At 39.7% G+C, this 12,005-nt stretch overlaps 2 protein-coding genes across 4 annotated transcripts in view; both read left to right on the top strand.

Annotated features, from left to right (window-relative positions):
• Positions 1-12,005, top strand: part of MAP7D2 (MAP7 domain containing 2) — a 174,678-nt gene that overhangs the window by 138,433 nt on the left and 24,240 nt on the right. The window lies entirely within an intron of this gene.
• Positions 1,652-12,005, top strand: part of BCLAF3 (BCLAF1 and THRAP3 family member 3) — an 80,211-nt gene continuing 69,857 nt past the window's right edge. For all 3 annotated transcript variants that reach the window (XR_003796355.1, XM_029240429.1, XM_029240428.1), the window contains exons 1-3: positions 1,652-1,732; positions 6,100-6,669; positions 7,040-7,693. Coding sequence is in view for 2 of the 3 variants with exons in the window: in XM_029240429.1 (XP_029096262.1) it covers positions 1,692-1,732; positions 6,100-6,669; positions 7,040-7,693 (1,265 nt within the window). In the remaining variant the exon portion in view is untranslated. The remainder of the gene's footprint in view (positions 1,733-6,099; positions 6,670-7,039; positions 7,694-12,005) is intronic.

The raw sequence follows: 12,005 nt of genomic DNA, 5'->3' as shown, positions 1-12,005 counted from the left end.
CATTACCTTTTTTTTTTTTTTTTTTTTAGATTTCATATATATGTGTTAGCATACGGTATTTGTTTTTCTCTTTCTGACTTACTTCACTCTGTAGGACAGACTCTAGGTCCATCCACCTCACTACAAATAACTCAATTTCGTTCCTTTTTATTGCTGAGTAATATTCCATTGTATATATGTGCCACATCTTCTTTATCCATTCATCTGTCGATGGACACTTAGGTTGCTTCCATGTCCTGGCTATTGTAAATAGAGCTGCAATGAACATTTTTATATTTTTAGTTACCAAGAAAACACTTTCCCCTTTACTGTCTTAATTTCATAGTACATCTGAACTAATTGTTCTTCCTAGCCTCACATTCTTTTTGGAAAGAAGCAGTGTGTAAGTAAATGAATTGAATTGAATGTACTTATGGTGAGTGATCTAGTTTAAGTCCTTGGATCTTATATGCTATTACTTCCTTCTGAAATTTATTATAATAGTAGTTTTCAAATGTTTGACTATGAGGACTCCCTTTTCAAACCAATGCCCACATAGTTATAGTTGTACTTTTTGTATCAGTCAGTGGAAAAACTACATAGTGACAAGAAGCCATTTATATTTTAGCAGTGGCCATAGTATCTTCAGAAATTTGCAAAATAGAGGTTCTAATATATGAGACATATACTTATTCATTCTATAGTCTGTGTATGGTGGCTGTATGTATTATTCATGGGCCCATGGCAGTAATTTTGAAAGCCATCAGGGGTTTGGAGACAGTAAGTTGGGCACTACGGAATTATAGTATCAAAACCGAGGAAGACTACTGAAATGTAAATAATAGTATGAAAGTTTATACCCAAATCATATTTTTTTAATTCAGCTCCTAAACCTATCAGTTTCTTTTAAAGACTGAAAAATATTTTAAAAATCAAGTTTATATGTCTTTTAAATTTTACTTATTTGACATTATTTGTTTTAGCAAAAAATCAGAAGCAAACTAAATGTCTAATCATGCTTAATTAAGTTTTGGTATGTTTATCTGATAGAAGTTAGGTGGCAATTGAGTATGATTATTAGGCATTGTAATTCTTATTATCCGACAGTTTTAAAAGTAGGATATATCATCAAGTATTCCTAAAGATGTTGACTGTGATTAGATGAACGTAACTGCGATTATATGTACATAACCAACAGCGAAAGTTGGGAAGGGATAGTAGTGGTTGTGCTCAGATAGAGGAATTCTGGGGAAGTTTTTCCTCTTTTTGAAACACTTATTTATCAGTTGCTGTGTGCCAGGCAATATTCTAAGCTCTTTTCATGACTTAACTCAGGGATCATGAAACTACAACGCATTTGGGGCCCTTTGGGGCCTGTTTTTTGTGGCCCAAATGGTTTTTATATTTTTTAAGCATTTATTTAAAAGAAGAAGATAATGTGATAGAGACCTTATATGGCCTGCAAAACCAAAAATAGTTACTCTCTGGCCCTTTACAGAAGAAGCTTGCTGACCCTTGATCTAATTCATATTATCCTTACAAGATTCCAATAAGGTGGGTCCTATGAGGAAACTGAGGCACAGAGGGCTTAAATTACTTTTTGTCAGTGGCGTTCAGTGTTTTTAGAGCGGGTTGCAGGCCCTTTCTACAAACTTGCTAATATTGTGTTTCTTTGCAGTGTAAAAAGTGGATAGTGGCTCACATGTCAAAGGATGGCACGGTCACGCTCTAGATCCCCCAGGTGGAGGCACAGGTGAGCAGTCCTTAGTTTAGCAGCGTAAGCATGGGTTTGAGATGTGCTTCGACTTTCAAATTCACCGGTATTGTTAAGAACCTATTTTAATAAGCTCGTGGACTTGGTTATTCACAGTAGCTGCTTTATAGTGATTGACCTTGTATTTCTAGATTCTAGGACCTGACAGCTTTCTTTAATTATGGCTGGCAGCTAGAATTAATCCATAATAAAAGAAATGCAATGGCCACAGAAAGGAAGACTGAGAAACACCTTTGAGAGTGTTATGTATTTTGCATCAGTAAGTGGTTTAGAACTCTTCAGTGTATATTCAGTTTAATTATTTTCATAATCAATATGTTTGAAGAAATTGGGAGTTTCCTATGTCTTCTTCTTCATGGCAGAGTAATAGAATTTTGAACAACTCAATTATAAATCAACTCTCCTCTTTGCTTGTTGGTAGTATCAATAGTATATATAATTAGATTGGAACAGTTTAACCATTTTTTACTGTATACCTGCTATAGGCAGGTTCTGGGGCTACAAAGGCAAATTTGTGTACAGGGCCTCAGCAAGCACGCAGCCTGACTGGGCAGATTGACACCATAGGCAACTATGATACTGTAGGAAAAGTGTTGTGCTACTACTGACTGGGACAAGGTATTCTGGATCCACAGGGAGGGAATAGTTCTGCTTTTGTGGAGGGGAAGGAGGGATACCAAGAAAGTCTTCAAAGAAGAGATGAGATTTAAGGATGGGTAGAATTTTTTTTTCTTTTTTTTGGCCTCATCGTGTAGCTTGTGCACTCTTAGTTCCCCGACCAGGAACTGAACCTGGGCCCTCGGCAGTGAGAGTGCGGAGTCCTAACCACTGGACTGCCAGGGAATTCTCAATGATGGGTAGAATTTTTAAATGCAGAAAGAGAGAAGAAAAGTATTCCAGTTAAGGGGATGACAAGAGCAAAGGTGCAGAGCTGTGAAAGTGACTAGTACATTTTAGAACTTTAAAGAGGACCACAATTACATACGCAAAAGACAGATCAAGATTTTTCATGTTAATACGGCTTGGTCATGATGCTTGTTCATTATGGTTCTCCAATGACTAATCAATCATTTCTTCAACAGTTTTCATTTTGTAGTTCAGAAGACCAAATTGTAATGGGGAGGAACTTCAGAAAGAAAAGGGAATGCAAAGAAGCAAATGGCTTGAACATGGAGGGCCTCACAGAGGTCATTTTGTTTCACCCTTTTGTGGTAGGCTCTGGTGAAGGGGCGCAAAAGACCCTGCCAAGCTTAGTGCCTGATTTCTGGATGCCTTCTCAGGACTCTTTGTCACCAACTTTAAAGGGTCTGATATCTTACCCGACTTGCAAGCTAGCACATTAGTGTGTCACAAGGCACTTTTGGATCAGAGACAAAGGCCTTTATTACTCATATGCAGCAGGCGACTTGAGCTTCATGTTCCTGTGCTCCCCTTACCTCTAGTCCCCTGAGGGTGGGCGATGCTGACATAGCTGAGGAACCCGAGCCCCATTAGGGACAGCAAGCAACCCTGCCCAGCCTTTGCCTTGGAGGAGACATTATCTTGTTATCCTGGACAGCAAGCACATTGGCCCTCTGCCCCTTAGGGAAGCCCTATCCCCATCTTCCCAGGCAGTTTGCCTTGGAACAAAAGCTCAGGAGGCATGCAGAGCACAAGACATCCAAGGAGAATTGTCTCCCAACAGACTCTTTGGGTCTCTTTTGTCCCTTTCGGAGAACTAAAAATAATAGCCACCATTCCAGCAATCTCCTTCAGAAGAAAGGGGCTCTGTACAATAGAACCCTGAGATGAAATATAATATCAAAGCAGTATTCCATGTGAGGTAAGGATTAAAGTAAGAGATTGAGTTTTTCATCAGTCTGGAAGACCTCAGCCTCTGGCTGCCAGCTTTTCTCCTTAGCAGTGGAAGAGATGAAGTCTTCCAGGAAGTCCTCAGAGGCTCCAGTTGCTTCTTCCTGTGAAGAGGTGCAGCCAGCTGGATGACGGAGTTTCTACTTCAGCTAAATAATGCACTTGCCAGTACATCTAGCTTGGTGACTCTAAAGGGAGATATTGGCAAGTCCAGTGTATAAATCCCAGTATGTACGTGAGGAAGATAAATCAGCCTCATTTCTTGTAGGGAGGACCCACACATGTCAGCAAAAGGAAAGGCTTTTGCTCCTGGTTACTCCAACTCCGTGGCAGCTGCTGCAGAGGGGGCGATAACAAAAGCTGCAAGGGTAGCTGCCTCATTGGTTAGAAGACATTAAACCCTCAGGGAGGAAATTGGAAGATTGGACAGGTCAGATGGGAGGAAAGGTCCCCAGGTGCCAATTTGAACTTTGTTGTGTTCCAGATAGTGTCACTCCTCTCTCTTAACCTGAAGTCTGGGTAACTCAGGCTGTTTCCCCAGATACTCCTAGGAGCCTTCCTCCTCAGTTGGAATGAAAGGCTCCATGTTGGCAATGCTGAGGTATTGGAGAAGGTAGTTACAGAAAGGATGTGCTGTCCCTGGAGAGCATTATAGCTGCATTAAAGCACACATTCACCAAAGTTACAATCTCTGGTTCAACAGCACACCTTTCATTTTATATGTAAGGGGACAGGTCTGGGAAAGAAAACTTATTTATGTTAGTAGTATCTACGGAGGGACTAAGCATGAGGTCCACGTCTTTTTTTTTTTTTACATCTTTATTGGAGTATAATTGCTTTACAATGGTGTGTTAGTTTCTGCTTTACAACAAAGTGAATCAGTCATACATATACATATGTTCCCATATCTCCTCCCTCTTGCATCTCCCTCCCTCCCACCCTCCCTGTCCCACCCCTCCAGGTCACAAAGCACCGAGCTGATCTCCCTGTGCTATGTGGCTGCTTCCCACTAGCTATTTACCTTACGTTTGGTAGTGTATATATGTCCATGCCTCTCTCTCACTTTGTCACAGCTTACCCTTCCCCCTCCCCATATCCTCAAGTCCGTTCTCTAGTAGGTCTGTGTCTTTATTCTTGTCTTACCCCTAGGTTCTTCATGACAGTTTTTTCTTAAATTCCATATATATGTGTTAGCATACGGTATTTGTCTTTCTCTTTCTGACTTACTTCACTCTGTATGACAGACTCTAGGTCTATCCACCTCATTACGAATAGCTCAATTTCGTTTCTTTTTATGGCTGAGTAATATTCCATTGTACATATGTGCCACATCTTCTTTATCCATTCATCCGATGATGGGCACTTAGGTTGTTTCCATCTCCGGGCTATTGTAAATAGAGCTGCAATGAACATTTTGGTACATGAGTCTTTTTGAATTTTGGTTTTCTCAGGGTATATGCCCAGTAGTGGGATTGCTGGGTCATATGGTAGTTCTATTTGTAGTTTTTTAAGGAACCTCCATACTGTTCTCCATAGTGGCTGAACCGATTCACATTCCCACCAGCAGTGCAAGAGTGTTCCCTTTTCTCCACACCCTCTCCAGCATTTATTGTTTCTAGATTTTTTGATGATGGCCATTCTGACTGGTGTGAGATGATATCTCATTGTAGTTTTGATTTGCATTTCTCTAATGATTAGTGATGTTGAGCATTCTTTCATGTGTTTGTTGGCAGTCTGTATATCTTCTTTGGAGAAATGTGTATTTAGGTCTTCTGCCCATTTTTGGATTGGGTTGTTTGTTTTTTTGTTATTGAGCTGCATGAGCTGCTTATAAATTTTGGAGATTAATCCTTTGTCAGTTGCTTCATTGGCAAAGGCCCTCTTCCTCCCACCCTCTCCACTTACTGTTTAAGGATGTAGTTTTTGCTTCTTGATATAAACTTAGTAGAGAGAATAGACAGTCAATTGGGGAAACTGTGGGGTCAGTTTTGGGTCTGAGTTTGGATTTATTGTGCATCATAAACTCTTGGAATCTAATTTAATTTCAGAGGTTATGTTCAGTTTTCCAGAGACTCCTACATATTTACTTGTGTGGATCTAGCCCTCCTGCTTATTTCTTACTTGACCATTGAACCTGATGTAAGCTTTTGTTGACTGGTCCTTTTGCCAGAACTTTGCTGTCAGCAATCTTCCAAAATAGATCCTGCTGCATACCTAAGCTGGTCCTCCTCCAACAGGATGGGTGTGCTCAGCTCATTTTGATATGCAGATGGGGTACATTAGTTAAGATGCAAAGAGTATGCTTGTTGAATCGGGCGGAAGCATAATCAGACTGCCAAGTGAACAATTTAGAATGCAAATATCGCAAATTGATGAATTTAATTTGAGTGGAAGAAGCAGTGAAAAGCAAATGTTTTATTTGGGTAAGTCATGTTAAGACAAACTTAGTCTATTGTCTTTGAATGGACTAAACTTTTCTGTATTTGTTTACATAGGTCTTTATCACCAGTACCTAGAAATTCTGAACACTACAAGCAAAGACCTGAGCATTATGGCTATGAATATAGGAAGGATCCAAAAAGACCTGTCACTTGGAGAATGGACAATGAGAAACATGGACAGAGTAAACCAAGGATTCCTTCTCGTGAAACTCTACATTACCGATCTTATGAACATAGATCATCTTCCCCAAACATAAGAAGAAACTCTTTAGAAAATTTTTATACTTATAAGCCTCCCCAAGTATATTTACCAGGAAGAGGGGATGATAGTAACAGAAGATCTCAGTATATGCCCAAATACTCAGAAGGTGTACTCTACAAGGAGCACCAGAGGAATTGTTATCCCCAGAAAGTGCAAGGAAGGTATTTTCCTGATGACCACAGAGTTAGAGGAAGTGGAAAAGGAGGGAAACCACCTCTGAGGTCAATAGCGGATTCTTTTAGATTCGAAGGACAGTGGCATGAAGATGAATTGAGGCGCCAGAGGATACAAGACGAAAAATATTCTCAGTCACTTAGAAGAGGCTCTGAAGATTTTGAGAAAAGGAGCTCTTTTCAGACGAGGTATAGGATAACATTAAACCTGGGTAATTTGGTATAAAGACTCAAGTAAAAAAAGTCTCTTTACTTTGTGGTTGAAGATAACCACCTTGAAAAGCTTTTGTCTAAAAAGATTAAAAGCATTGTAATGTAGTTTTGGTCTACTGGTAGTAGTGAAGTGTTTATTTTTAGAGTGAATCATGTTGATGGCTAGAATATTAAAAAGAAATGATGCTATTTTCCTAAGTGCCTTGTGCATCTATGAGTTGGCTTCAGGGATTACAGGTTAACTTGCCACTGTGCTCTGCATTTAAAGCCATGTTGCCCAACATTCCGCACACATAAATTCTCACTTCTCTCTAGTGCAAGTGTAAACTGCTTTATGTCAACACAGGTATCCTGAGGATCGTGATTTCAGAAAATATGGACACACATCAAAAAGACCTCAAGACGTGGAGAGGTATGAAAACAGAGAGCCTCCCAGGAGCCCGCAGTGGAAGTCCAGGCATTTTCTCCCTTCTTACCAAGAGAAGAAAGATCAGTGGAACCTCGGACCCCAAACTCTTCGATACGCTCCGAGGGAATTCCCAGAGACCAGTTCAGCAGCCAAGGTATCCTGTGACTATCGCCACAAACATCGTAAGACCTCAGATGGGGACCAGGACTTTTATGATGGAAGAACTCAGAAGTACTCTAAGGAGGAAGATAGAAAATTCGGTTCTCAAAAAGGCCCTGTAAATAGAGAGTCCGATTGCTTTAATGCTGGAAGAGGGAGAGAGACTGAAGGTGGGCAAGTCAAAGAGCCTTTTAAGCCATCTAAGAAAGACTGCACTACCTGCACTCATTCAGATAAAAGCGACGTTGGTTTGAGACCCTGTAATGACAAACGGAAGGACAAAATAAGGAAAGAAGGGGCTGGCAGAAAAGAGAGCAACTCTTCCCATAACCGACTTGATAAGAGTAAAAAACTTTCTGACTCGAAACCTTCATCTTCCGTTCTTAGGAAGAAATCACTTACAGTTAAAGTAGATGTGAAGAAAACATCCAGGTATTACCTTTGTTTTTTTCTATAACTGTTTCTGCCACCTTTATTTGAACCTTTGAAAATAGAATTAATGATGTGTTTAGAGTTCGAGCTGGGGGGCGGGGATTGCCTTGATTTTTCAAAAAAGCCCTCTAATGGGGATGAATCCCATGATTAGTAACATGGGGTGACATCATGTCTGTTCGTTTCCACGTTTGTATCTCAAGATGCTTTTTGGGTGAAGGGCATTCTATGGAGTTGTTCCTCTTCATGAATTTACATGTTTGTATGCTGCCAGATTTTCTATATCCACGGATAGGCTGGGTGGTGGTGCTCAAGGAGACCTGTTCCTTGCTTAGTTTCTCAGAGCCTGTTGCCTGAAATTCAGAGAATTTTTGACCTGGAAGGGACCTTAGCAGACCCTGGTTTTATAGAGGAAGAGGTTGAGGCAGTGAGAGATGAAGTGACTTATCTAAGTCCGTGCCTGGGGCTCAAATTCACATGTCCCCTTGTGACTCAAGGAGGTGGACGACTTAATGTGGTTCTTGCTGCCGTCTCAAAAGGAGTGGTGCTCAACCGACTAGCTTCTCCTAGGTAGAGGAAATTAGGCTAGAGTCTAGAAAGAGGCCTATTTATAAGACATTTGGTTTAGCTCTTGATTGTTTAACAAAAATGACTACTTTTGTAATAAGTTATATTCTCCTGCAGTGGATTGCATGCTTTTTTCTATTATGAATATTACCTCTTTATGGATTCTGAGAATAGTAAGGCACTGACACTTGGATGTGTCAGCTAAGTCTTTTTGTTACCTTAATACACTACCAGTATGTGAATTAAAAAGTGAAGGACCATGTTGATTTGGTGTATTTATGTTCACCATTGACTCATATCTGTATTTGAATCAAAAACTAGAGGGAACAAAATGTGATGGTGAGGGAGGTAAACCCACAGTCTTTTTTTTTGAACAGAATATATTTTGCTTCTTTCCTTAAAGTTAGATATGGCAGTCCCCCTCCCTGATATTTTTCTTACATTCATTGTACTTGCAACAAATATTTTAAAATATACATATGTATATTTATATGTACACAGAATTTATAAATATGATTCTGTTACAGCAAGTCGGACAAATAGAAGGACGGGGGAAATCACCCATAATCCTACTATCCTAGGACAATTTTATTAATATTTTAGTACAGCTCCTTTTTTTTTTGCGGTACGCGGGCCTCTCACTGTTGTGACCTCTCCCGTTGCGGAGCACAGGCTCCGGACGTGCAGGCTCAGCGGCCATGGCTCACGGGCCCAGCCGCTCCGCGGCATGTGGGATCTTCCCGGACCGGGGCACGAACCCGTGTCCCCTGCATCGGCAGGCGGACTCTCAACCACTGTGCCACCAGGGAAGCCCTACAGCTCCTTTTGTTGTTTTTCTATGTATACCTGGTTGTCATAATGTTGTATTAATAATTTTGTATTCTATTTCATACAATATGTCTTAAGTCATTTTGTGCTGTTATATTTCCTACTAGTTCTTAGTCTTAAGAGCACAAAAGCTGCTGTAAGCATCAAGTTTAAGGATGTTACCTTAAGCTTTTTTCTTTCCAACATTATATTATGAAAATGTTCAAACATACAGAAAAGTTGAAAGAATTATACAGTCAATACCTATATACCCACCACCTAGAGTCTACAGTTAACATTTTACTCTACTTCTGTAATCACATATCTGTTCATCTATCATTCCATCTTATTTTTTTGCTGCATTTCAAAGTGAAATGCAGATATGAGTACATTCCCCTTTAAATATTTCAGTATTTAATATTTGTTTACAGTTTTTTTCCTTTTGAGGTAAACTTACATACAATCAAATCACAAAAATCTTGAATTTTTAAATAAAAGTAAAAAAATTTAAGTAAAAATAAAAATCTTGAATTTTTCAATATTTAATAAAGTGTTTTATACTTAAATTAGAATTAATAAATTGGCTGTAACATTTTTAAAGAATGCTAGAAGTACCAATTTTGAAGGATTTTATTTTAGTAGATCTCATTAGAGATGCTAAACACTGTTAATTTTATAATTTGATATTGAGAAATAGAAGCTTGATCTTCATAATGTGTCACCAAAATGAGCTTCCTAAAATTGAGGCTGCTGTAACTTTTGTTTTAAATTTATAAACTGGGGCTTCCCTGGTGGCACAGTGGTTGAGAGTCTGCCTGCCGATGCAGGGGACACGGGTCTGTGCCCCGGTCCGGGAAGATCCCACATGCCGCGGAGCGGCTGGGCCCATGAGCCATGGCCACTGAGCCTGCGCGTCCGGAGCCTGTGCTCCGCAACGGGAGAGGCCACAGCAGTGAGAGGCCCGCGTACCACAAAAAAATAAATAAGTAAACAAATAAATAAATAAATACATTTATAAACTGTCCTTTTATGAATTTCATGACCCATTAGTGGGGCCTGTCAGTACATGTTTGAATTACTTGTTAAGGACCTGTAGAACGGCTTGTGTAATAAAGAGCTTCACTGTAAGTCCTTTCTATTCAAAGACTTGAAGAATAAATAATTTAATAAATATATGCACCTTTTCAGTATGGCAATGCATCATAGTCAACAAAAATCTTTCTCTCTGATTATAATCATTAATTGATGAATGAGTTGTGGAAGAATTTTGTGGGGTTGGATTTAGTTATGTGTGGACTGATGAAGTGTCGATAAAACAAAGGTAGTTAATACCCTCAATAGAGCCATGTTCTCAACTGCTAACATAAATTAGGTTTTCCTCTGCTTAACAAGATTAAAATAATGATAGAGTGCAGAGAGGTTATTTGTTGGTTAAAATCTAGAGAGAGAGGTTTATGCACTTTTTTGGAAAGACTAAGATGGTTCATTTTATGCATTTGTTTACTTTCTTAGCTTTGGTCAGGTATTGATATATGTTCTTCCAGTTATTAATGCAGTTGAAAATGTACGTTTATCACCTAGTGATTTTTCTAGATTCTAATTTGTATCTAGAATAGCAGTGGGTAGACACAAAGCCGATATTCTTGTGACCTACTTTGTCAGAAACTGCGTTATCAGAGGTAGAAGTTACACAAGAGTCATAATTATATATTTCAGAATGAAGTTAGGGAGTCACAATATGAAAATCTGTACTAAGGTTGTTATGAACCCCAAACACTCACTGTTGTATACATCTGGAAGTCTTGGGGCAGGTGAAGGGAGTTTTGGTTTAATGTTGGGTGGAGTAGGTGAGAGACTGAACCTTGGTCAGGCTAGGAAGGAGGTGAGAGGGAGGAGGAGAGCCTGCCAGTCTCCGGAGAAGAGTAAGCTGGGGCAGGTGGACCTGGACCGAGGCTCCTTTGACTTCTCATCTAGGATGAGAAGGTTGGCTAGTGAAGTTGATGTTAGACTGAGTGCCTCAGCCACATTTGCATTTAATCCTTTATTTCTCACTGAAGAGATATAGAGAGGGCCTCCCTACCCCCCACCCGGTCTTTCCCCATACTGAAAGGGGGATGAGGCGGGTGATGAGCCCCAGAAGACACTGAAGCCCACATGCTCTAAGGAAACAGCTGCTGCCTAGGCTGCAGAAGAGTGAAAAACCACAGCGAGCACTGAAGGAAGGTAGCCTAATCACACAAGTTTACCTTTGATGGGCATTTGGCTGGAGGCAAAATAAGCTGTGGGTGGAGATATTTTTGTGATACACATACCTGCTACCTTGCTGTTATGTATCACAAAAAAACTAAGGGTTTTTTCCCCCTAATATTTCTCATATACATTTTCTAAAATCAAAAATTAATTGAGAGAAGGTTCCCTTTCATTCCTATGTTTCACCCTAACTTCTCTTAGTGTCTCTTAGGGGTCCTAGTATAGGGAGATAAACATTCTGTTTGATGTTGGGATGCATAGGTTTTTGTCTTCCAGTGGGTCACTGAGCAGCTCTGTGACATTGGGCAGGTCACCTGGCAATGACTTTGGGGCCCAAATTAACGGGTAGTTCTTCCTGGCTCTGCGAGTCTGCTTCAGTTGGTCATATGTTGATAACTATTGAAGCTGGCTTGACAGGTTCATCATAGGATCCTCTGAACTTTTGTATATATTTGAGATTTTCTATTATAAAAAATGAAAATTTTAAAATTTAAATTGGTCTAAACTAAGTAAAAAATTTTAAAGTAAGCTAAGAAAGTTAAAAAACAAAATTAAATTGGCCTCACAATTTTAAGTCTGTCATCTTTTTAGCTGAAACTCACCACTTCATATTGTCCAAGTCATTTTCCATTTTATCATGTATTCCTTCAGCGGGTATTTTTTGAGGGCCTACCCTGTGAGACAATCT

Source organism: Monodon monoceros, unplaced genomic scaffold (genome assembly GCF_005190385.1).
Source record: "Monodon monoceros isolate NGI ecotype Baffin Bay Population unplaced genomic scaffold, NGI_Narwhal_1 Super_Scaffold_22, whole genome shotgun sequence".
In the NCBI taxonomy this organism is placed as follows: Eukaryota; Metazoa; Chordata; class Mammalia; order Artiodactyla; family Monodontidae; genus Monodon; species Monodon monoceros.
This window is presented reverse-complemented; position numbering and strand designations above follow the sequence as displayed.